Source organism: Xenopus laevis, chromosome 4L (genome assembly GCF_017654675.1).
Source record: "Xenopus laevis strain J_2021 chromosome 4L, Xenopus_laevis_v10.1, whole genome shotgun sequence".
Taxonomy (NCBI): domain Eukaryota; kingdom Metazoa; phylum Chordata; class Amphibia; order Anura; family Pipidae; genus Xenopus; species Xenopus laevis.
Genome location: NC_054377.1, coordinates 24,007,567 through 24,034,976, shown reverse-complemented (window position 1 = coordinate 24,034,976; position 27,410 = coordinate 24,007,567). Strand labels below are relative to the sequence as shown.

Sequence of the window (27,410 nt, the reverse complement as noted above, 5' to 3'; positions counted from 1 at the left end):
GCTAAATCCTTCGACTTCGATATTCAAAGTCAAAGGATTTTAATTCGCCAGTCGAATATGGAGGGTTAATTAACCCTCCATATTCGACCCTAGGTAAATGCGCCCCTAAATGTTAAAAGGCCAACTGGATGGTATAAAACTGAAACCGCTTACCTACTACAACTGGCAGAACCCTCATGGCCTTTCGCTCTCGTCCATTGATCTTAGCCTGCTTCCTTTCAGGTTCCTTGTTAGTGGAGTATTTGAGAGGAGGGTAGGCTACAGTCTGTATTCCATGGCCATTGTCTACATAGGATTTCGGAAAGGGGCAGTCTCCCTGGTCAGAGAGATACAGCTCATCCAATTTGCTGTCAGTAGGACTCCTATCAAGTAACAGTGGCGGGCACTGTGGTGTTTTTTGTCCGGGGGACATGTGACTCCGTAACTTGGTCTTTCGGGTCTCCTCCCACTTTCGGAGTCCATGAAACATTGCACAATAAAGAACCAGCATTATCGGGCAAGGTATAAAGAAGGAGCATATAGAAGAGTAGACCACATAGTTATCGTCTTCCAGTTTACACATGCTGGGATCCCTGTCTGCCACATTGTTCAGTCCAAAAATGACCGGAGAGGCTACGGCAAAGGCAAAAATCCAGGTGGTGGAAATGAGGAAGAGTTGCCGATTGTCCACTTGCCGCCTGTTATAGTTCAATGGAATGGACACCGCAATAAACCTATAATGCAAAAATGCATATATTAATAACATTAAAATGTAATGTATAGTGATGGGCGAATAAATTTCGCGCGAATTTCCACGTTTCCCCGATGGTGAATACAGTAGTGAAACTCCCACTAAAATTTGTGTCCGAAAAGTCGATCTCGTCAAAATCGCTGCGTGTCAACACTATTCGGACACCCATTGACTTTAACGCCGGCGTCAAAATTGACGCAAGCAACTTTTCAGACATGCGTCCAAAATTAACAGTGGCGTCAATTTTCGAGTTTCACAAATTTTTCTCCGTTTCGCAAATTTCGCGGGAAATTTTTCGGCTAAACGGGACAAATTTGCCCATCACTAGTAATGAACATATTTTACATGTAGAGTGGTAAGACATTACCAAGGGAAACCCTTTGCTTTATTATTTCTCATACTCTGTGTGAAGCCACTGTGAATATGGGCAAGTACACTGATCTCTGGGAGGTACCTAAGGGGCTTTCCATATGAGTCTGTCAGGTTATATTGTTGTTGTATAAGAAGAATGGTAATAGTGAGAGCAAAGTTATTTGGAGCCTTTTCTTGCCCATGCTGGAGCTATTAAGGGCCCTGTCTTCTTTTGGGTTCCATCAACTCTGGGCCATTGGGAGATATTCCCTTTCTTGTCCAAGGATTTTAGCTACATGTTACATTGCTGGTTACTGGTGTTATTGTCACTTTAAAGTTAAACTATACCCCCAAAATTAACACTTGGGCAACAGATAATTTATATCAAATTATTAAATAAATAAATATTGATTTATCAAGGGTCGACCTGAATTTTCGAAGTAAGCAAAATCGAAAGTCAAAGTAATTTTTTGGATACTTCGACCATCGAATAGGATACTACGACTTCGAATTTACTTTGACTTTGATTCGAAGTAAAAATCGTTCAAATATTCAACCATTCAATAATCGAAGTCTGTCTCTTTAAAAAAGTTGACTTCAATACTTCGCTAAATTAAACGAAGTGCTATGTTAGCCTATGGGGACCTTCTAGACCATTTTTCTAAGTCTTCACACATCGAAGTAAAATCGTTCGATTGTACGCTAAAATTGTTCAAAACCGTTCGGTTCAAACGATTTTACTTCGATCGTTCGATGGCCAAATTCGGTGAAAAAAACTTAGACTTCGATATTCGAAGTTGAAGTATTTAAATTCGATGGTCGATAAATCAATTCGACCCTTGATAAATCTGCCCCTATGTAGCATATTAAAGAATCTTATGAATATATATTTAAGTAAACATTGCCCTTTTACATCTCTTGCCTTGAACCCCCATTTCCTGATGGTCTGTGTGCTGAGATCACCTGACCACAAATACTACAGCTCTAACTGTAACAGGAAGAAGTGTGGAAGCAAAAGACACATCTCTGTCTGTTAATTGGCTCATGTGATCTAACAAGTATAGTTTGTTGTTATGTTTGTGTGCACCGTGAATCAGACAATCCCAGGGGGCACCCCTTATTTTTTCAAATGGCAGTTTTATATTTATGATTATCCAATGGCACATACTACTAGAAAAGTATATTATTATGAAAATGGTTTATTTCCATGAAGCAGGGTTTTATATATGAGTTGTTTTATGCAATATCTTTTTATACAGATCTACGTTGTGTGAGGGGTATAGTTTTCCTTTAAGAAGTCTGTGGAGGCTAACTAGAGAAGGAGTGCATCCCTTTTCTGATCTCCTCAGACATGCTCTCCCAAAACTCTAAACTGCTATTTAAGACTGTTGCCTGAAAAGATAAAAGTTAAGGGGCAGATTTATCAAGGGTGGAAGTGAATTCGAGGGAATTTTCGAAGTAAAAAAAATTGAAATTCAAAGTAATTTTTTTGGATACTTCGACCATCGCATAGGATACTACCACTTCGAATTTGAATCGAAGTATAATAGTTCGAATATTCGACCATTCGATAATCGACCATTCGATAATCGACCATTCGATAATCGAAGTACTGTCTCTTTAAAAAAACTTCAATACTTCGCCAAATAAACCTGCCGAAGTGCTATGTTAGCCTATGGGGACCTTCTAGAGCATTTTCCTAAGTTTTTTGAAGTAAAAAAACTTCGACCGCAAATGGCCAAATTAGATGTAAAAAAACTTCGACTTCAATATTCGAAGTCGAAGTATTCCAATTCGATGGTCGAATTTCAAAGCTTTTTCTACTTCGAAATTCGACCCTTGATAAATCTGCCCCCTAGTGTCTGTTTAAAACAAACTTTAAAGAGATATTTTTCAGAATGTAACTTAAAGGAGAAGGAAAGCTACCAAAGCAGTTTATTGGCAAGAGATAGATAGCCGCAATAGTGTAAGCTAGAATGCTTTATTTATTCTGTAGAATGCTTTACCATACCTGAGTAAACAGCTTTAGAATATCTTTCTGTTGTTTAGGATAGCAGCTGCCATATTAGCTTGGTGTGACATAAATTCCTGCCTGAGTCTCTCCCTGCTTGTTCATAGCTCTGGGCTCAGATTACAGCAAGGAGGGGGAGAGGGAGAGAGCAGGGTCGGACTGGGGGGCCCGGGGCCCACCGGGACTGGTGTCCAGGGCCCCCCTCTGACCCCCGCTACCTAGGCGAATCGCCGCTCGGCATAATTGCCCAGGCGGCGCATCGCACATGCGCGTCTACGCAAACGGCGCTGCGATCCGCCGAAATTTTGTTTATTTTTTTTTAAAAACTGTTTGGGAGAGGGGGTCTGGCCCGGCGGGGGCCCACTAGGGTCGGGGCCCACCGGGTATTTTCCCGGTATCCCGCCGGGCCAGTCCGACACTGGGAGAGAGGAACAAACTGAGCATGCTCAAGCCCTAGTCCTGGAGGTTTCAGCTGAAAACAGGAAGTCTGATACAGAAGCCCATGTGTACACAATAGAAGGAAAGAAATGCTGTGTTTCTTTTGACAGAGGACTCAGAGCAACACTACTTTGAGGGTTTACTGGTATATTTATAGAGACCTTTCTGATAAAGATGATTTAATTTTAGCCTTTCCTTCTCCTTTAAAGGGGCGTATGTCATAGAATCAGGGCCGGAACTAGGGGTAGGCAGAGTAGGCACGTGCCTAGGGCGCAAAGGTGGAGGAGCACCAGGCACGTACTTACTCCTACCCCATGTCAGGTCCCTTATCTGCCGACCGCCCACTTGTTCCCATCTGTGCGAGTATGCATGTGTCGACTCGCGAATGTGCAGAAGCATTTTTTCGCGCGTGCGCAGAAGAGTCTTTTCGTGCATGCACAGAAGCGCTCAGCCAGCGCAGCAGCCGGGCAGGCTGCCTAGGGCGCCTGCCCGGCTTGGCCCGGCTTTGCAATGGCTACTTGTAAACAACTTTTCAATTGGTCTTTATTATTTATTCTTTGCCGTGTTTGAATGATTTGCCCTGACTCCTTTCTGCTTTTAAAGGCTCTGTAAGGCTAGAAATGTATTGTTATTTATTTATGGCTGCTGAATAAAAAGCTAAATTTCTCAAAAACCGCAAATAATAAAAAAATGAAAACCAATTGCAAATGGACTCAAAATATCACTCTGTACGTTATACTAAAAGTAAATTTAAAGGTGAACAACCGCTGTAACGGGTGTTACGTAAGCGTTATTTCTCTATCACCTTGATATCTCTCCCCGCCGCCATGTGTCATTAAGAATCAGCAATGCGCAGCTATGTAGCAGATGGCGTCTGACAGCAGCACGTCAAACTGAGCAACCATAGAAAACACAAGTAATGTTACTATTAGTGAAGCCCCAGTGTGAATCACGTGCAATGGTTCTACTTGAAGGCTGGAAATACAGGAGTCTAGAGTAACTCAGTTAAGGGGGTAGTGATTGATCATTCAGCACAGGACACAAAAGTCAGTAGTAATGCAGTAACAAGGATGGTTTTGTCCATAAGCAGTAAGTGATGATACAATAAGGAACATAATTCCTAGGACTAATCATTTCCATGAATCAGCTCCAGGAAACTTCTATCTATGAGAAAAATAATAATTTTCCGATAGTTATTTTATGACGATTGAGTGAGTGAGTGAATCACAAAATTCAGCCACAAGAACATAACCCCCTAGAAATACACGTATTAGATCTCTCATCTGGAAACCCATTATCCAGAAAGCTCTGAATTACGGGAACATTTTTAAAAACGATTTATGTATTTTTTCTGTAATAATACCTTGTATAGGATCCCAACTACAGATATGGGATCTATTACATGGAAACCTGTTATCCAGAAAGCTAAGAATTACGGGAAGGCCATCTCCCGTAGACTCCATTTTAATCAAATAATTCAGATTTCCTTTTTCTCTGCAATAATAAAATAGTACTTGATCCCAACTAAGTTATAATTAATCCTTATTGGATACAAAACAATCCTATTGGGTTTAATTAATGTTTAAATACATTTTAAGCAGTATGTCCAAATTATCCAGAAAACCTTGTTTCTATGCTGTAATATAATTCATTTTTATTGGAAGCAAAACAGTCCTATTCATTTTAAATAATGTTTAAATTATTTTTTAGTAGACTTATGGTATAGGGATCCCCTATATGAAAAACCCCATGTCCCAAGCATTCTGGATAATAGGTCCCATACCTTTATAATATAATTAATCTTTCTTGGAGGCAAAACAATTAGGTTTGATTAATGATTCAATTATTTTTTTAGTATACATATGGCATAGGGATCCAAATAACAGAAACACCCCTTATTCAGAAACCCCCAGGTTCCAAGCATTCTGGATAACAGGTCCCATACCTGTACTGCATTTCCTGTGGGTTTATGAATTTAAACCATTCATTCATTGGTAAAAATGAAAATGAATCACAACACTGGAATTAAGCGATGGGCGAATTTATTCGCCAGGCACAATAAATTCACGAAACTAACGAGAAAATTTGTCGGCGTCAAAAAAACGGACGCCGGCGTCAAACACGAGACACCGGTGCCGTTTTGCAAATTTTTTGCCATTTCACGAATTTCGCTGGAAATTCACGAATTTTTGGGCAAAACGAAATGCCCCAAAATTCACCCATAACTACTGGAATTTACTAATAGGTGAGTATGACAAGTTACTTTTCACTGGTGCAAATCAGAAAATGACACTAGTACAGGTATTGGATCTGTTATTCAGAAACCCACTATCTAGAAAGCTCTGAATTATGGGAAGGCCGTCTCCCATTGACTCAATTTTAAACAAGTTATTCAAAATTGTAACTTTTCTCTGTAATAATAAAACAGTACCTCATACTTGATCCAAACTAAGATACAATTAATCCTTATTGGAAGCAAAATTGTTTAATGATGTTTAATTATTTATGGTATGGGGCTCCAAATTATGGAAAGATCCCTTATCTGGAAAGCCCCAGGTCCTGGGCATTCTGGATAACAGGTCGCGTACCTGTATAAAGATTCAAAAATGGGCTATCAAATAAAACATCATTCAGGTATGTAAATTCTATAGTTAATCAAATGGAGAATTGGAAGAACCAAATAAAAACTTTTTTTCAGTTTGACAGATAGCAGAAATATAGGTTCTTATTAGTGATGGGCAAATCTGTCCCGTTTCGCTTCGCCAAAAAATTCGCCAATTTTACGCAAACATGACAGGGGTTAGCAAGGTAATTTAAACTAACCTTTATGATGATTTTTAGGGGGCATTATAGACAGACAGCAGGGGATCTTTCTTTCCCATAAAAAGCAACAATGCACAAGAGGTCACCTCATTAAATTAGAGGAACAAAACTTGCATTTTAAGCAGATTTTAAGAAGATTACGTTGTTCTTCACAGTGAGGTTGTGGAATACCCAGCCAGATGATGTTGTGATGGCTGATTCTATTAATGCCTTTAAGAGGGGCTTGGATGATTTATTGGACAAGTATAATATCAAAGGCTATTGTGATCCTATAATCTACCATTAGTATAGATATTGGTATATGTGCATGTATACTGTATATAAGTCGATATGAGTGTGTGTATATACTCCAGGTTTGTTTGGAGGAGTTGAACGTTATTTTTTTGGCATTGCTATTGGACTGGTCACTGGTACAGGTATACGATCCATTTTCCAGAATCCCGTTATCAAGAAAGCTCCGGATTATGGGAATGCCATCTCCCATAGACTCTAAACAAATAATTAAAAATTTTTAAAAATGATTTCCTTTTTCTCTGTAATAATAAAACAGTACTTTGTACTTGATTCCAACTTATAACTATTCCTTATAGAAGAGAAAACAATTCTGTTGGGTTTATTTAGGGGCAGATTTATCAAGGGTCGAATTTCGAAGTAATGGGAGTATTTTTGAACTCCCATAACTTCGAAATTCGAATAAAAAAAGACCAATCAAAATTTATTAAAAAAACATAAAAGAAGTAACAGCGTATTCGCTTTGAAGTTTTCCAGAAAAAAAACCTTCGATTTTTTAAAGTCCACCAATTGACTCCAAATAGGTTGTAAGAGGTCCCCCATAGGCTAAAACAGCAATTCGCCAGGTTTTAGATGGAGAATGGTCGAAGTCGAATTATTAAAGAGACTTCGATATTCTAATTTTTTTTCAAATTCGAATCGAATTTGGACTATTCCCTAGTCGAAGTACACAAAAATTAGCTCGAAATTCTAATTTTTTTAACTAGAATTTTCACTTCGATCTTTGATAAATCTGCCCCTTAATGTTTAAATTTTTTTTCAGTAGAATTATATTGCAGAAAAATTCCTTATCCAGAAAACCCCCGGTCCCGGGCATTCTGGATAACAGGTCCCTATATTACGTTGTTAGTATAGTTGGTGGAACAGACCAAGGTAGATGCAGAGCTTTGCTGCAAAAAATCCTTTTATTGGCACAACATGTTTCAAGCAAAACTGCCCTTTGTCAAAACTTGACAAAGGGCAGTTTTGCTCGAAACATGTTGTGCCAATAAAAGGATTTTTTGCAGCAAAGCTCTGCGTCTACCTTGGTCTGTTCCACCATCTATACTTTCAATTGATTGCCAGTACCAAGGAGGAGGTACAGGAACTGACCATAAAGGTTATAAAAATTGAGGGGAGAAATACCATATCCAGTGGAAACAAAGAAGCTTCTACCTATATTACATTGTTGTTGCTGTTTAAATGTAATCAGTTTAGGAAAAGTTAGATGCACCATTCAGTCGCCCAGGTGTAATTATTAGTTATATAGTGCCAACATATTCCATATTAAAAAAAAATTACATAATGAAAGAAAATAGAATTCTAAGCACCTTTTAAATATATATTCCATTTTGAATCTATTTTTAAATATAATTGCTATTGATCTGTCCTCTACTAAGATCTGCACTACTCATCCTGGCTACATGTACCATTGAATCTATTTAGCAGCAGTCAGCTCTCCTGCCAAGACCCCAATTCCTGTTATATATATATACATATATGTATGTATATCCGCGTGTGTAATGTGTTTACAACAAATGTATAGATATACACCCAACAATAATACCAAATCTTCTTTGAAATTCAGAACCTTTTTTCTAATGATAGTAACATGGGGCCAAAGCAAGAAATTTAAATACACCGACAATTTAAATGATAACATTGTCAGAGACTGTCTCTTTAGCCCCCTACCACTGTATTTAATGATTTTAAGGCAGCAGGTTAAGCAATTCTATAAACTTTCATACATAGATTTGCACGGGCATTTGCCTGCCTATTCCAATATACATTCTAAAGCAGGTAAACAAAATAGTGGAGTCTTTATATTGTGTAGCAAGTGTTCCTAGCCTTTCAACTTATTTGTGCCATGAACATATCACAAATTTCTGAGTGAGCAGAAAAGCTCCAGCCATTATACTGTAAATATCTGTGATTACTACAACCCGCTGGGTCTCACGTACTTACATGTCTGTGATTTTATCTACCTGCTGTGGCTCATGCCCTTGTATATGTGTGATTGCTCCAACCTCCACTACATCATGCGCGTATACATAATATATCCAAGCTCTGGCTTCTCCAGCCTGTGTCTGACCAACGTATATTACTTTCACAGTAAACATGGCATGGCATTAAAAGGCTGAAAATAAAAAGACTAATATCTAGGCACTTCTCTTCACCTCTGTGATCAATTAAACAATTAATGCATTAGGAAATTCAGTTTAAGTAGGTGTTTTTTTTCCTTTGTTCCATAGCATTTCTAAAATCTGCCAGATTAAATGTAAGTGTAAAGTGTATGTGTAAATTTACACATTAAAAGCCCAGTTGAAAGTAAATGAAGCTATGCAGTAACATATTAAAAGATTGCCACATTCAGTCAACCAATCAGAGGAGAGAACCAATAAAGAGGAACTTTAATGATAGGAGAGGTCCATGCAGTAGTGTAACTACCAGGGATGCTATTGTACCAGGGTGTGTGCCCCCAAGGGGCCTGTCATAGACACAGTGGAGGCAGGAGTGAGGATGGAAGAGGGACAGGAAAGTTATTTTTGCAAGTGTGAAAACCTCTGGGTAAAGTGAGAGATTGCCAGTCTGAAGGGTGGAGTGGGGCATTCCCGAGGGTTGGGAGGGTGAGTCTGGAAGGGTCAGTCTGGAAGGAGGGATGGGAGATGGACAATCTAGAGGGGGGATGGGGGGGGGCAGGGCCCGGATGAAAACCCTGAAATTGAGACCTTGAGATAGAGTCCTGCACTGAACCAATTTCTAAGACCTGGACCCAACCCCAACCCGCACCCCGCGACCCAAACCACAACCCACATATTTACCCCCTTTGATCCTCTACCTGACCTGGAACTGCAACTGCCTTATCCGCAATCTGACCTGCAACTGGCCCAAAATGATGTCATCAAAAGTGGGTGGGACAGAAACAAGTTTTGTAAAACTTTAAAAGGAGTAAAATATAGACAATATTACATAAGATAAGACGCGACCCGCAGACCCGTGACCCACAGACCTGCATCTTCCCTCATTCCGAAGGGTGCCCACTTTTTTTGCTTGTAACCCACGGGTACCTGACCCTCTGCAGAACTCTACCTTGAGACTCTAATTACACAACTGGGTCCACAGGGAGTTACTATGGCCATACTAGAGCCGTCCCACTGTAGTAATGACAGTGTAACAGCATTTAGGGTTGATGGGGTGGGGATGGGATGTTCAATGTGTTATTTTTTTCCCCTTCCCTGTCACTGACTGTAACAGCTGGTCTAATTCTAGAAGCAGACAAGTCAGTTGGTCGATGGTAGAACTCACCATTACTACAGATCTCTATATTAATAATGATCTACATTTTCAAAGTTGTACACCTGGATTGTGTTAGGAGTGTCAGTGACACTGCACATGCTCAGTGTGCTCTGGGCAGCTGTTAAGAAGCTTAAGGGTTGTCACAAACCATCAAGCAGAAAGTGAGATGGTACCAGGACTGACTATTAAATTCTGATGCCAGTTGCACTGGTGCCTAAACTGCCATGTTAGCTTTGTATTGTGACTTTTATATTCTATATATATACAGTATATTGTCAGTCAGTCGATAAGCTCAGGTTAGTGACAGCAGTCCAGAGCAAGTACCGGTGGTATCTTCAGAGGTACAGATCTTTACTGATAAAGGGCTGTGGTTGGTTGCTTTGGGCTGGTACATTTCTACCCTACATTTTTGTTAAACTTTAGTTTTCCTTTAAATACAGCAACTCTGTAATGTCCTTTTAACCTGTAGCTCCCTGAGATTATCTTCTCTATGGAGAAAGCTGACTGTGCCTGTGATGTAACATCCATTTGGAACCTGCTCTCAATGTGCCAAAGCCGACACCCATGAGTGGTGCCTCATACTTTCAACTTTCAAAGTGGCTGATAAAAGCACAGGGCCTTTATTACTTTCTCTTCTTTTTCTATCTCACCCTTCTGAGTGCCGGCCTTTAAATCAATTTGGCTACCAAAAGAAAAAAGTGAAATCCTTGCCGCAGAGCACCCTGTCATTGTTTCACTGACAGACTGACAACAGGGTCTCATTACAGCGGAACAATAAAGGATATCCTTGTCGGACTAGGTGCATGTTCTGCAGCCAATGTGAAGCCTTCATAAGCACCTGTAATCTTGTTTTTATATGAATCATTTCCATATGGATTCTTTGTATTTTTATGAGTGTAACTTAAAGACATCTGCTGCCACAAAGGGATCAGGAGAAGATTAGAGCTTGTGGGAAAGATCTGGAAATGTTCCGTGTATAATAGGGGGAGCATATTCATCCCAGATTCATGTTATATTTTATGAATCACTCAAAATCCCATACAGAGTTTCTTTTTTATTTTCTTCACTAGTGCTAGTATTTAAAACTTTTTTGGGTGGACCCAGATTTAATATATGCCTTAAAGTTAGTACTTCATTGCTATTGTTTACATATTTTACATGAATTTTTTTAGAGGATGAAATCTTTTAGAGGAATCTTTTTAGAGGAAGAAATAATCTTGGGGACTGTTATAGCCCAAGGCGACCGCATTCTATTAGCAGTAAAGATATGTGCCTTTAAAGATGCCCCAGTAGCTCCCCATCTTCTTTTTTAATTCCCAGCACATGCTCTAGGCTGCTATGAGTTACCTGAGCTTAGCTTCTCAATAGCTACTCAAAGTATACTCAGCATGTACAGAGTCACTGACTCTCAAAAGATGGCCTAACAAAATCCCCACAACAAGATGAGGAGCTCCTAAGCACAACTTTGAAGGCTTGGAGCATTATTATTATAGGAAAGCTGGACGTTTAGACTGGAGCCATAAGTTGAGTATTTAAAATACAGCATTTTTAATTCATTCTAGCATGTAAAGTTTAATTCCTGAACCAACAAATATATTTTTTAGTTGTGATATTGGTATGAAGGTAGCCTGGTTATGTGCTTTCAAAAAGAGCCAGTTGTACTATACAACTGCTTTCTGCTTTCTTCAATGTAACTGAAGGAGTCACAGTGGGACATGGATTTTTACTATTGAGTGCTGTTCTTATATCTGCAATGTAGCAGTAAAGATTAACTGAAGTTTATCAGAGCACAAGTCACAGGTCTGGGGGAACCCGGGAAACTGACAATATGTCTAGCCATGTCAGATTTCAAAATTAAATATAATAAAATCAGTTTGCTCTTTTGAAAAATAGATTTCAGCGCAGAAGTCTGCTGGAGCAGCACTATTAACTGATGTGTTCTGAATTTTTTTTTTTTTTCCATGACAGTATTGCTTTAAGGAGGCCCTGGTGTTCATCATGTGTAGGTGCAAGTCATAGTTAAACAATCCCTAATCTACAATGAGTTTGAGTGGGAGTATTGCAACATTCATTCCAATTATTATTATTCCTCTTTTTATCAAGAGGAGAATCTGAAGGTTTCTTCTTGCCCAGGGTCAGAGACAGAAAACCTTTGCCCCATGAGTTGGAACCACACCCACCACGATGTTGTTAGCAAATCTTGCCAATATAAATGAAACAGCCTTTTAAATGAGTAGTGTCCCAAGAGGTTTCTTGAGCAAACAAAATCACATCAGATGTAGTCAATCAAAATAAAAAAATACATTTGGAAGATGCCCTCCATATTACCAGGGATCACAGTTATAAAGCTGGCCTCACATTGGGGGTGAGAACCACATCAGTTGACATGGTCCTCCCCCGATGGGCTGGCAGCATAGGTCTCTGTTACGAGACTGCAATTTAATTATATCTTCCCATTGACTCCAATGCCTTTGGTGAAATTTTCCACAACGTGAAAGGGGCAAATTTCGCTCATCACTAATGGTGACTTTATCAAAGGGGCAGATTTATCAAAGGTCGAAGTGAAAATTCTAGTTTAAAAAATTCAAACTTCGAGCTAATTTTTGTGTACTTCAACTAGGGAATAGTCCAAATTCTATTCGAATCGTACGCAAACAGACCTATTTGATTAAAAATTAACCTATTCAGCCAAAAAAAGCCTTTCATTTTGGTTGGTCCTTTTGAATTCTAATTTCAAAGTTTTTCAAATTTGAAATTCGACCATTGATAAATCTGCCCCTTAGGGGCAGATTTATCAAGGGTCCAATTTAGAGTTCATGGGAGTTTTGAAAAACTCCCATGAACTCAAAATTTGAATAAAATTCGAACAACTGCAATTTATTATAAAATTAAAATTTTTCAAACTCGGTTGAATGGGATAGACCCGCAAACTTGAATCTAATTTTTCTCTGAAATAAACTCGAATTTCAGGAACACTGCAAACAACTCCAAATTGATCCCAGGATGTTCCCCATAAGCTAAAACACCAATTCGGCAGGTTTAAGGTGGCGAATAGTCTAATTCAAATTCTGAAAGGGCCAGTACATGATAAATTTAGAGATTCTAATTTTAACAATTTCCTAGTCGAATTATACCGTTTTGGCCATAAAAAAGCTCATAAATTCGAACTTGAAATTCAAAAATTCTAAATTTCATTTCGACCCTTGATAAATCTGTCCCTTAGAATCAGAAAACCTAAATCTGAACTTTGTACAGAATTGTGTATATGCAGAGACGGTTTGTCTGAATCCAAAAATGATCAGTTAGGGAACTGCATCCCTAAAGCAGTAAAAATTAACTAATGATTAATGGGGTGTCTGAACCACATTAATCCACATTAAATGCAGTTTTCTAGGGGTATGCAGGTGTACCTGTTTCTTTATCAACACATCAGGTGTCACCTCTCACCCTAATGTTTACCTGATAAAAGTTTTGTTATTTTGTGAAGCAGTCATTGTACTTACCTGTCTACACTGATTGCACAAAGGTTGAAGATGGAAGCTGTACACAGCATGACATCCATGGTCATAAGAACATCACAGAGAACAAGGCTGAGGGTCCAAACTCCCCCTACGAACTGAACAGATAATTACTGAGTTAGGCAGTATTCTCCAAGCAAGTCCAAACTAAGGCTCACCAGTTACCAACTGTACTTGTTTCAGGTTCTACATCAACTCAATTTATTGATTAACCAGAGCCCCTGTGATCTCTTCCAGAAAGTGTGCACTGTTGGATTAAGCCCTGAGGATGGGATTGGAAACCAGTGGGTAAAGGGATGAAAGGGTGACTTCATATCCGAGCAAAGTTAGTTCATAAGAAAAAGATGTGGAATGATGAATCGTAGAAACCGGTATGAAAAGCAAGAGAGGGCATAGAATAAAGAAAGAAAAAACACAATCCCAAGAGCATGGAGTAGAGGAAAGTAGTTCATGGAAGATAGATTGCAAAAGGTGAAGTACAAGAATATGAATGGCAAAAGGTGAAGAACAAGAATAAGAACTGTATACTCAAAGATCAATTTAATAAGGAATTAGAGCTATGTATAGGCAGCTATGTACAATATGGGAAACTGTATTCATTACTGGACAAAGAAAATATCATGATATACACCAGCACAGAATGGATAGGTGCAGGACAAAAGGGAAATAACACCACGATTGGGTAAATGTTATTAACTTCTGTAGCCTTGTGATAAATGACTCCTATATTCTGCTTGCACTGAAACCTCAAAGCATTATAAAGTCGCCGTGAAAAACATATAACGAGATCTCTCTGCAGGAAAGCAAACCGGGCTTTATTACCAGTGGAAATAGAACACGGCAGCGAGTATTGCAACCTGTTAATTTTCCTGGGTTGTACTACATGCACAGGACTTTTATTCCCTTTCCTTCTCTGGGCCTTAAATCAAGACACAGTATAATCTAAAGCTCAATACACATGAGTATTAACACATACATTGTAAAGGTATGGACCAGTTATTTGGAAACTCATTATCCAGAAAGCTCTGAATTATGGAAAGCCATCTACAATAGACTTCATTTTATCCAAATACTCCAATTTTTAAAAATGATCTGCTTTTTCTCTGTGTGTAAAAGAGAGAGATGTTTGGGATCCCTAATCTGGAAACCTGTTATCCAGAAAGCTTAGAACGAGAGAGAGGGGGAGAGAGAGAGAGAGGGAGATGGATAGTGTCTGTATAGTGCCTAACATGTATGAGTTTGTACTTGCATTTATGTCTATGTCTTTCATGAACCTCAGGCAGCAAACTGTACTAGTTCTCCACCAATTCTTCTGGATCCCTTGAAAAATCTTTCATAAAACCCTCAGTTGCAAATAAATGCATGAGTGCAATTTCTACTGGGAATTCCTCTAGACTCATATGTATATGAATCTGAATAAAATTGTACCCTAAGGCTCACCTTGATATGCTTTTATGGTGGGCTCCCTGTTTCCTGGATTCGGTGCCTGGTTGTGCCACATCCATAGGCATTAGAAATGTTACACTGAGCACATACAGGCACCTACTGTGCTTCTGAGTGTATCTCCATATAGCCATACAGTACTTGATGTGACAGAATACATTTAGTAATTAATTGCAGATAGGAAACACTTAAGCCCCCCCCCCAAACGGGACTATAAAAGCTGCCGACAAACCAAGTCGGCAGCTTATTGGCCCGTGTGTGTGGGCACCCGACGGCCTTCCCCAATCGATAACTGGCCAAAAGTCGGCCAGATCTCAATAGGGCAAGTTAAAATATCCAATCGGATTGCGGCCGCATCTATGCATGTATTTGGTCCGCGATCCGACCAGATACCTAGGGGCCACAATTGGATCAGGCCAATATCACTCACTTCAAAGAGCAGATCTCTACGTCTATGGCAACCTTTAGTCTTTTTTTAGTAGGAACATACACTTATCCACTTTAGGCTTAATCCGCTCATATAGGAACCATTGGTAGAGTTACTTCTGCGCCTGTGGTATACACATAAATCTGTGGAATACAAATAAATCTGTGGTATACAAATAAATCCCAAGCTGTGTACTTACCTCAGTATACACATAGAGGGGGAGCACTAGCACAGCCAGGAGCAGGTCAGCCACAGCCAGGCTTACTATGAAATAATTGGTGGTGGTTTTTAGAGCTTTCTCTGTGCAGACACTTAGACAAACAAGAACATTTCCACAAATGATGCACACGATCAGTATGAAGCCAAAAACCAGGGCCAGAAAGTTATAATGAGGTTCTACTGCTGAGTGGGACGTGTGGTTGGAGATGTTATTGACCATGGTTCCACCACCACAGTGCCCTGCTGTAGCACCAAACACTTGCTATATTCTATCTTATCCAGAGACCTTCTCCTTGTGTTGCCTCTGGAAACAAGCTGCTCTTCCAGAGGAGACTTCATCTATACCATTGAGTCCAAGAAAGTTTGTCTTCAGAGTCTTGGTCAACACTGATGTTTTCTTGTAGGATGTAAATATGCTATGTGCTCCATCATTTTAGAGACAGTGTTCTGACCAAATAAATCACATAAAGGGAACACTGCAGAAGCTGCAATGAAGAATAAGCAGGTCTAGCATACAACCTCAGAAGAGATCTTGAAGCTTCATAGAGACATTGTATCCAGTTGTCATCCTCAGAGTAGCAGGGTGAGAGGCTCCTGTGAAGCAGCTACCTGGATCCAGCAATATTCTCATCTTAGATGTAAGCCACATGGAGTTAAATACTAAATATTGACTGAGCCATAAGTTGGAGAAGAACGAGCACTGCTTGCTTAGTGTTAGTCACCCATAAGAATGAAGTAAAAGGGAAGATGAGTTTGGTGCTTTCTTGCCTTCCCTGTAAAGAACTGAATGATCCCAAGGTGATTAATCTGCAAGTGGGTCGCGACCAGGAGAAGAAAGCCGATTAAGGTAGGAAAGGGTTTGTCCGGCAGCTACTCCAATCAGTGCACAGATCTCAGACCTGCACAGCTTAGTGTGACTGTGTGAGAGCGCAGGGGGGAGAAGCTGGTGCGAGAGACTGCTGCTACTGCTGCTACTGTCACCTGTCTCCTACATGCTCCCAGGGTAATGGGCTCACCCAGAGTTCATTGGAATGGAAATGCACAGCCACAACAGAATATTAACACACTATTTATTTTATATTTATTCTGAGCAATAAGGTGTTATTCCTCTAGGTATAAATAAAATGCATACATCTGTAACAATGGCTTTTAAAAAGATATCAATCCAGAAAACATTAACACAAGCACTCATAATACAACAAGGCACAGTATAATTCTATCTGTTCATGGAGGTAGAGTGCCTGGACGTTTTGGTCTTCCAGACCCTCCGCATATGTCCCATAAACCCACAGCATAGAACAAAGAGCAGCAGGGAAGAGCAATTCTATGGAGCTGGCAGTCATATCCCTCAAAGCAAATGCTCTACATAGAATTGAATTTCTGTGGCAGGTAAGAGAGAAAGGGGAGCTGTTTTAGTTTTTATGTTGACCTCCTGTTAGTATCCAGTAATAAATGTGCAAATTGCAAAGGAATTTCTTTGCTTCTGATTAGTGGTAAATTTGGTATGTGTAGTGTTTAATCCCCCTGCATAATGGACTGCTGCTTTAAAAACAGTCTAAGGGGGAGGGGGCATGGGTGTACACTGGGAATCTAATTATCTACTTTACAAGGGCCATTACACTTCATCTGTTATTCCCAGACAAAACCCTCTAAATGTTTGCCTAAGGATAGCTAAGGTTATTGAGAGGTATAGTTCAACACCAGCATGGGCTGCAGGATGAAGCCTGGAAGCAACTAAAGTGGAAGGGTTGTATAGGATCTAGTGCACAATGAGGGTTATACGTAATGGCTTGACATCCCCACCCCTTAATAATGTGAGATCAATTAGCATCTCCAGCATATTATTCAACTAAAGGCACTGGATATAGGCACGACAAACACAGAGTGGGTACTGACACCCAAAACATATCATATAGAGACAGACAAGTTGAGTCACCACAAGCACATATTAAACAATCTGTGTATACTGACATGGAGACATATTCAGAAACTTCAGCTTTTTTCCCTTGAAAGTGTTCCCATGCTAGATTTTGGCTAGGTCAACAAATGAGTGGATCTTGGTCCAATTTGACCACTCACGTTCTGGGCCAAATCACGATGATCTGATCGTTGGCCCTGGGAACTGCAAAGACCCATCGGACAAGGACTGCATCAACTGTCGATGCACAAGATTTTGCTCAATTAATATATATGCCTGATTTTCAGCCAGATATCAGTTGGGCAGCCCCATCAGTAGGACCCAGACAGTAAATGGGCAGATAAGCTGCTGATCAGAAGGGGCTGAATCGGCAGCTTAAATCAGACTGTGTCCAGGCCTACTCTGGCAGATTGGATAGGCTGGAAAAAGGCCAATTCCCTCACTTCTGTACCAGGACTTACTCCTTGCGGGGGAAAAACTATATTGCAAGAAGCAAACATGAGTGAAATTGCCAGTGCTGCAGGTTATGTAAGAGGCTTTTTGGCATTTAATACAGAGAAAACAGTCCGTTTTTTCCCATCTTTTTATTTATTTGTTTTTTTGTGATCTAGGTTTCGGGAGACATAGATTTCCCTAGCCTTAATGAAAATCCACCCATGTATTTATGCTTATTACTTTATAAGTAGAGATGTCGCGAACTGTTCGCCGGCGAACTTGTTCGCGCGAACATCGGGTGTTCGCGCTCGCCGGAAGTTCGCGAACGTCGCGCGACGTTCGCCATTTTGGGTTCGCCATTGTTGGCGCTTTTTTTTGCCCTCTCACCCCAGACCAGCAGGTACATGGCAGCCAATCAGGAAGCTCTCCCCTGGACCACTCCCCTTCCCTATAAAAACCGAAGCCCTGCAGCGTTTTTTCACTCTGCCTGTGTGTGCTGAAGAGATAGTGTAGGGAGAGAGCTGCTGCCTGTTAGTGATTTCAGGGACAGTTGAAAGTTTGCTGGCTAGTAATCGTTTTGATACTGCTCTGTTATTGTAGGGACAGAAGTCTGCAGGGGTTTGAGGGACATTTAAGCTTAGGTAGCTTTGCTGGCTAGTAATCTACCTTCTACTGCAGTGCTCTGTATGTAGCTGCAGTGGGCAGCTGTCCTGCTTCAGATCTCATCTGCTGACTGCTGCAATAACAGTAGTCCTTGTAAGGACTGCTTTTATTTATTTTTTTGTTGTTTTACTACTACTACTACTACTACTACTACTACTACTACTACTATAAGAGCCCAGTGCTATTAGTCTAGCAGTGTTGGGGAGTGGGACTGGTGTCCCTGAAATCACTAACAGCTCTCCCCCTACACTATCTCTTCCAAGCACACACAGGCAGATTTTTCAGATACATTTTTGCCCTTGATCCCCCTCTGGCATGCCACTGTCCAGGTCGTTGCACCCTTTAAACAACTTTAAAATCATTTTTCTGGCCAGAAATGTCTTTTCTAGATGTTAAAGTTCGCCTTCCCATTGAAGTCTATGGGGTTCGCGAACCGTTCGCGAACCGCTCGCATTTTTGCGCAAGTTCGCGAATATGTTCGCGAACTTTTTTTCCGACGTTCGCTACATCCCTATTTATAAGAATGTCGGTTTCATTTTAAGGTGCAAAAGGTGAAAACCACAAGGATGTAGAACAACTCGAATATTTGCTTATTTATGAAAAAACCTGAATGTAAAAAATTTTATCGAATGCAATCAGGGGGAAAAACTTGAATTGATTGAGTTATCAGTGAAAAAAAGCCTTCGAATGCTTTGAATTTTCTACCCAAAATCATGAAGGCTAAAAAATTTTTCAAATGGATCTTCGACTTCGACATAAACTCTACAGGTTTTAGCTGGATTCAGGCTTTTTGCAGCTTCAGGGAATAAAAAATCTCAAAAAAATTGGGGGTTTTTTTCCGGCTAATTTGAGTTTTTAATGAAACTAACCTTGACTCGACCTTTAATAAACAACCCCCTTAAGGATAGGAATCAGTGGTGCAACTACCTAACAGCAGAACTCATGAGCAAAGGGAGGCTTGGTAGATAGGAGGGTGGTCATCCTCGTTGGCATGGGTCCCCAAAACTATTTTTGCTGGGGGGTCTAGCTGAGTAACTGTACTCCAAGGGCTAGATTTTCAGTATAGGCACCCAAGGGCATTTGCATATTAGGGGCTGGGTGGCCACATGGTGCCACATTTTCCTCCAGGTTGTTGCTGGACTCTTTTGGCTAAATCTAGTGGAGCTAAGGGAGAAGGGTTACCAGTCTATTTGTGATCAGCACATTCACTGACTGTGCATGGACCAGCTGTTGGTGGGAAGGGTGTGGGTTGAGGTCCAAGACCTATAGAAGTACTAGACCTAAATGCAGTCATGATGGAGACAGGTCATCTTATACATCTAGTTTGCCTCCACTTGAAGAGCTCAGTTATCCAACCCTGGTCACTTTATATATATATATATGGTTATAAACAGAAAGAGGCTTTTAAAATCTATCGGCAAAAGTGGTGTCATTAAGGAGGATAGCAAAAACACTGTAAATCATTGGAATTGGAACTGGGCAGCCATGTCCTAACTAAACATGGGAGTGCTTCAAGTCAGACAAAGCTGGGGGTTGTTCTTCTTGAAATCAAACTGTATTTTATCATTTCTATCTGTAAGTTTGATGTAAGTGATTGTCTTAAAGTCAGTTGCTTGGTATCCAGAGTAGGGGAACTCTTTGAAAGAAGGTTTGGAGAAGATACATAGGAATATACCATTGTCATTCAAGAGTCAGTGGTCTGGAATGCCTTTGCCCTGCCTCCTCCTCTCATTGACATGAATGGGAACTGTTGGTAATAGCAGCCCTCAGCCTGAAAACACACTTATGAGATGTGGAGGAATTCTCAGACATTTTGCCCCATATTGAGAGCTTAAATGCTATGCAGAAGTGTTACCTTTTCTAAATACATTTGTATTGATAAATCCATCACGCCCTTTAGAGGAAACATAACCAGTTTATTCCAGGTAAATGTTATGGAAGGCAATCTAATACCATCTGGAAACCCAGCTGCTGAGCAGTCCTCTTATTTCTTCACCTACAAGGTGCTAATTCTTTTTTAGAACTGTTATTGTAGGCAGGGCCGGATTTACCCTTCTTGCCCCCCTAGGCCGAGCTACTGTGCCGCCCCCCCCCCCCGCATTTTCTGGAATAACTTCTGCCACAGCCACTGCTGAATGATTTCAGTTGCAGGCTTGCAGCAAGGGGCGGGCCGCGGGCAGCCAGCCAAATTCACATTATATTGGGCTGATACAATGCTTTGGCCTGGGCCAACAAATAGGTTTACATTGGAAGCCTAAACAGACCAATTGGGGTAGGACCACATTAACAGCACAATGCAATCCTTACTCAATAAATATCTGGCCAATTTTAGTGGACTAAACTTTAGACTGCAGGGTTATCAAATAAAAGAACACCAAATTATTTTTCTGTCTTTATTTTCCTTTTAACTTACTTGATGGGCCAACTTCTGAAAAGACTAGCACCATGTGATGTTCTAGTACCCTCAGCTCAGCTGAGTGAGGCTGGCTGCAACTTCTGAAAAGACTATGTGATGTTCAAGTACCTTCAGCTCAGGCTGAGTGAGGCTGGCTGGGCTGGCCGCTGGCGCCGAGTGACGCATGCGCAGTCATGTGACGTGATGACGTCACCGCGCACAGCGTGCGCTGCGTGCCGTGCGCATACTGAGTCTGACGGTCTGACTGCCCGGAAGCGATCATCTGCGGCCAGAGAGAGTAGAGAGCTGAATGCTGACAGGCGCTGCCGGCTGCCGCTGCGCACACAGCAGGACTCTGCAGCCGGAGCCAGGAGTGGCAGCCGCGGCCGCCCCTAACATCTTGCCGCCCTAGGCCCGGGCCTAGGGGGCCTTTCCCTAAGTCCGGGCCTGATTGTAGGCACTTGAGGGAGGAGTGCAATCTAGGGCAAATTCTATTTGAGAAATATACATTGCAAATTACTTCAATCAGTAAATAGCTTTTTGAGTAAAGTAGTCTTCCTTTAAAGGGCAAGGAAAGACTTAATAAGTGGGCGAAGAACAAATTCTTAGGAGCACGTCAACAACCACCCTTATATATCTACTCCTCCTTTTAGATTGCAAGCTCTTTTGGACAGGGCCCTCTTTGCCTCTTGTATTGTTTATTGGTTGATTTGCATGTAATTCTATATATTCAATGTATAAACACATCTATTGTACAGTGATGCAGAATATGTTGGTGCTTTCTAAATACATATTAATAATTATAATTGCTACCCTTAGACCCTTGAGCCGACAAAGAATATTTACTAGTCCACAGTATTATTGTATGAAGTCTCGTTCCTGCCTGTTGGGACTGTTAACGGGAATGCAGAACCTTGGGTTTTCCACATAATGGATCTTTCCATAGTTAGGCTCTCCATACCTTGTCTACTAGAAAATCCTGTAAACATTAAATAAACCCAATAGGTTCATCACGCATCAGCCCACAGCCTGCAAACTTTGTGCAGAAGTCGACCTAAACTTGTCCGACCCCCGGCTGGAATTTTTTTCCCAGATGCCAGGGGTTTTGGGAGTTTTCCTGTTGGCCCAAGCTACTCCAGTCTGACATAGTTCATAGGTACAGGTATAGGATCCCTTATCCGGAAACCTGATATCCAGAAAGCTCCGAATTAGGGAATGGCTGTCTCCCATAGAATCAATTTTATCCAAATAATCCAAATTTTGAAAATTGATTTCCTTTTTCTCTGTTATAATAGAACATTAGCTTGTACTTGATCCCAACTAAGATATAATTAATCCGTATTGGAAGCAAAACCAGCCTATTGGGTTTATTTAATGTTTAAATTAATTTCTAGTAGACTTAAGGCATGAAGACCCAAATAACGGAAAGATCCGTTATCTGGAAAGATCCGTTATCCGTTATCAGGTCCCAAGCATTCTGGATAACAGGTCCCATACCTGTATTAACCTTTGTGTCACATTTCTAGTTCTCCAGCTGCCTTGCACATAGCTCCACTCAGCCTTCTGTACAGATATCTAAGTCCAAAATATCTCCTCCCCCCATATACACGTATGGGATCAGTAATCCGGAAACCCATTATCCAGAAAGCTCCAAATTACAGGAAGACTGTCTCCAATAGACTCCATTTTATCCCGATAATGTAAATTTTCAGAAATGATTTCCTTTTTCTTTGTGATAATAAAAAAGAGTACCCTGTACTTGCTCCCAACTTGAATAGAATTATTCCTTATTGGAATCAATACCAACATATTGGGTTTGATTTTCTTGTAGACTGTGGGGCAGATTTATCAAGGGTCGAATTTCGAAGTTAAAAATACTTTGAAATTCGACCATTGAATTGGAATACTTCGACTTGGAATATCGAAGTCAACGTTTTTTTCATTGAACTTGGGTATCCTGCGGTCGAAGTTGCATCGAACGATTCGAAGGATTTCAGCGAATGATTTTACTTCGACTTTCCAAAACTTAGAAAAATGCTCTAGAAGGTCCTCATAGGCTAACATAGCACTTCGGAAGCTTTCATTTGGCGAAGTATTGAAATCGAAGTTTTTTTAAAGAGACAGTACTTCGATTATCGAATGGTCGAATATTCGAACGATTTTACTTCGGGTCAAAGTCGTAGTATCCTATTCGATGGTCAAAGTATCCAAAAAATTACTTTGAATTTTCTAATTCTCTTCGACCCTTGATAAAACTGCCCCTGTAGGTATGGAGATCAAAATTACAGAAATATCCTTTATCAGGGAAACTCCAGCATTCTGGAGAACAGGTCCCATACCTGTATACATGTTAATGATCACACATTCATCAGCATACCACTCTTCTTGGGGAGAATAGTTTATATACCAGTGTGCTGATTGACCCTACAAACCGTTTGCTTGTACTTAAAGGGTAAATCTGTCATGGGGGAAAAATTTTTTTTCAAAATGAATCAGTTATTAGTGCTGCTCCAGCAGAATTCTGCACTGAAATCCATTTCTCAAAAGAGCAAACAGATTTTTTTATATTCAATTTTGAAATCTGACATTTTGTCAATTTCCCAGCTGCCCCATGTCATGTGACTTGTGCTCTGATAAACTTCAATCACTCTTTGATTGAAGTGATTATCACCCCCTCCCTTTTCCCCCCCAGCAGCCAAATAAAAGAACAATGGGAAGGTAACCAGATAACAGCTCCCCAACACAAGATAACAGCTGCCTGGTAGATCTAAGAACAACACTCGTAGTAGTAAATAGTAAAATAGTAAAAACCCATGTCTCACTGAGACACATTCAGTTACATTGAGAAGGAAAACAGCAGCCTGCCAGAAAGCATTTCTCTCCTGAAGTGCAGGCACAAGTCACATGACATGGGGCAGCTGGGAAATTGACAAAATGTCTAGCCCCATGTCAAATTTCAAAATTGAATATAAAAAAAATCTGTTTGCTCTTTTGAAAAATGGATTTCAGTGCAGAATTCTGCTGGAGCAGCACTATTAACTGGTTCATTTTGAAAAAAATTTTTTCCCATGACAGTATCCCTTTAAAGCAAATACATCAGCACTGGTACTTGTTCAGTTATTTGTATGAGATATTACAGGGGCAGGAAACAATGAAAGAGATTAAATGAACACATTCATGAAACATAATTGGAACTCATTTTATCCACCCCCAAGAATTTAAAAGGTGTAACATAGAATAAATATGCAATGTGTTTCATTTTTATAGTTCATTGTAGTAGGAGACCCATCTCATTTTGGGTCCCAAACCATGGGTTGAGAATCAGTGATTTCAGGTATACAGACAAAGATCTGGAGACATCTGGCAGGGAAAGGGTTAGCAGAAAGACTACCAGGGATAGGAATAGAGTGTGAGATCTTACGGCTGAAGCAGCTGAATGTACAACGCCCCCTCCCAGTCAGCATCATTACAAGCAAAAGGTGTGAGTGAAGCAAGTGGCAATGAAGGGAGAGGGTTGGTGTAGAAAGAAAGAATAATGATTACTATCTTTTCATTTTAATGTTCCACAATTAGACTATCTAGACAAGCTGCATTATCACCCTACAACTCTCTAGGCTTTATTTTATTACAACTCCCATAAGGGTGAATGTAATATGTTTATTCACTGCTAAAATAATCCACAAAGACGCTTGCAAACCGTGTTTGTGTTCTTTTAAAAGACCTCAGCGACTCATTCAACCAAATGGCTTTTGCGAATGTTTGCAGCATATGTAATAAAAATTCTCAATGACAAAGTGTTTTTTCCGACAAAATATTTCACGAAACTCCAGAGCAGGTGTTAACACTACACCTTTGCTTAGCGATAATGCGCAATGGAATATTCGCCAGCGAATGATTGTACATTGCGAGCAGTGCTAAACATTTGCAAAGACACCATTTTAAATAACACTTGGGACTTTTAAGTACATCCCCCCAATCTCTAAGAAATGGATAATGCTGTTGTTTCATGTGTCCCCTTGTTTAACGAGCAGCAATATTCAGAATGCATAATCTGTGTCTTTTTAGCTGCTATTGAACTATAAAAGCTGTCCATACACAGTCTGATAAAGTTAGTGACTTGCCTCCTCCAGACCTAGTTGCCAGCTTACTGGCCTGTGTATTAGAACCCTGGAATGGCCTGCCTACCTGATACCTTGCCAAAAATCTGTCACTATACAGTATGGCCAGTGGCAAACCTTTCTCAGGCTTTTTCTCCACCTTGGTATCTACACTGGCAGAGAACATGACTGGTATGTCATCACTTAATTCCATAATATGTTGTAGAGCCCACTTGCCTGTAGCAAATTGGCAACATTTTTTTTAGCAATAATGCTCCGTTCTCCCACATTGCACTTTAAGGGCTCTTATAGACGAGAGTTTGAAGCTGCGCTCCCCTGCGTTCCGTTTTTATGCGTTCAGCTGGAAGGAGTAGACGCATTCAGTTTTTTTCAATGGGGCTCTACTCACACAGGCGCATGTAGGCGCTGAACGTAGGTTGAGACGCAACATGCTGCATTTTTTCTGCGTTCGGTGCCTACATGCTCCTGTGTGAGTAGAGCCCCATGGAAAAAAATTAATGCGTCTACTCCTGCGCTCCCCTGTGGCTGAACGCATAAAAATGAAACGCAGGGGAGTGCAACTTCAAACGCTCATTTGTAAGAGCCCTTAGGGTCAGGGCACATGCTCAGATTTGGGGAGATTAGTCGCCCGATGACAAATCTCCTCTTCTTCAGGGCGACTAATCTCCCCAAACTGCTTCCCGTCGGCTAGAATGTAAATTGTCGGCAGGGTGGCACTCAGAGCGCTTCTTTTCCGAAGTTTCCCGAACTTGCCTCATGAGGAAACTTCGGACAATTTACATTACAGCCTAGCACTCCGAGTACCATCCCACCGGTGATTTACATTCTAGCCGGCAGGCTAGTGGCCTTATGAGGAAACTTCAGACGACTTCGGAAAACTGAGCGCTTCAAGTGCCATCCCGCCACCGGGAAGCAATTCGGGAGATTAGTAGAAGAGGTGATTTGTCACAGGGGCGACTAATCTCCCCGAATCTGAGCGTGTGCCTTGACCCTTAGGAGCAGATTTATTAAAGTTTGAGTTGTATTTAACCCTAAAAATTCAATTTTTCAAGAGTATTTTTCAGTCAAAACTTTTTTTGGGTTTTAATGTATTTCATGTACATTATAATACACACATGTAAATGTTGCACGCATTGATATTTGTCACAGTGGATATATTTTTGCCCCTCATATAGCTAAAGCTATATAAAAAGTCTGTGAATTCTTCTGAGCACTTTTGCAATGTACTTCAATGTTGAATTTGTTGTTATTTGTAGTTTTATGCTGCTGATATCAGGATCTCACTGCCCTGGTCCATGGTTGGTACTTGCTTCATTTATACATAAACGACTGAGTAAGTGACGCGAGTGAGGGTGGCAATTGGCTATTTTACCTATATTGTGAAGGTAAATAAAGGTGGCATTGTAAAATGGAAATCAACAGGGGCGTAACAAGAGCGAGCAGGGCCCCCACCAGTGGGTCCGGCAATCACAGGCGCTCCTGCTTGCGCCTTCCCGCAGCCCAAGCCTCAATTTAAAGAAGAAAGCAGCAGGTAGGGGGATTTGAACTCTACAGTTACACCAGTGCAAATCAATATAATAGTAGAAATGCATATTTAGATGTTTCTTAGCCAAAAATTAAGTTTGCACTCTAAAAATACATGTTAATAATAATAATGCCCAAAGACACTCCTGCCAAGTATTTCCTTATCAGGGATGATGGGATTTGCAGTTCTGCTTACAGCGGAAACATCAGCGGTCTCTGCCTGTGGGTTACAGTATTAAACTGGCTCAAAAAACGGTTTCATTTGTGCCACTGTGCTACCGCTGTGCTAATGCAGGTTGAAAGGGTCGGCATGACCTGAGACTTGAACAGTAAGACATCTTTAAACGTGGCATCAGGATGGTGTTAAAACTGTCACAGTGTATACTTGTCTGGGACAGAAAGTCTTCATTGGCAGCTCATGACATTGTCTTAAAGAAACTAAAATAATATGTATTTTTGGTACACAATGAGATAGCTAGAAAGTTAGAAGAATATATAGAAGAATCCAATGTCAAATACTGACATCTGCAGAAATAGATGAAGATTTTTTTTGCAGCCTAAAGCTATTCTTTTTTATATACTGTGCAAAATAACATTGTGTAAACTATCCAATCATCTCTGTGTGTAGGGTCACTGTAAAGCAATGATCCCCAACCAGTAGGTCGTGAGTAACATGTTACTCTCCAACCCCTTGGATGTTGCTCTCAGTGTCTTCAAAGCAGGAGCTTATTTTTGAATTCCAGGCTTAGAGGCAAGTTTTGGTTGTATAAAAACCAGATGTACCACCAAACAGAGCCTCTTATAGACTGCCAGTCCACATAGGGGCTACC

General features: G+C 40.5%; 1 protein-coding gene across 1 annotated transcript in view; it reads right to left on the bottom strand.

The window, feature by feature from the left end:
- The window catches only part of drd4.L (dopamine receptor D4 L homeolog), a 39,087-nt gene extending 22,835 nt beyond the window's left edge, over positions 1-16,252 (bottom strand). Inside the window, 4 exon segments of the mRNA XM_018257557.2 lie at positions 154-713; positions 13,424-13,536; positions 15,508-15,788; positions 15,791-16,252. Of these exon segments, the coding sequence (XP_018113046.2) occupies positions 154-713; positions 13,424-13,536; positions 15,508-15,788; positions 15,791-15,866 (1,030 nt within the window). The 5' untranslated portion in view covers positions 15,867-16,252.
- Positions 16,253-27,410: the final 11,158 nt, after the last annotated feature.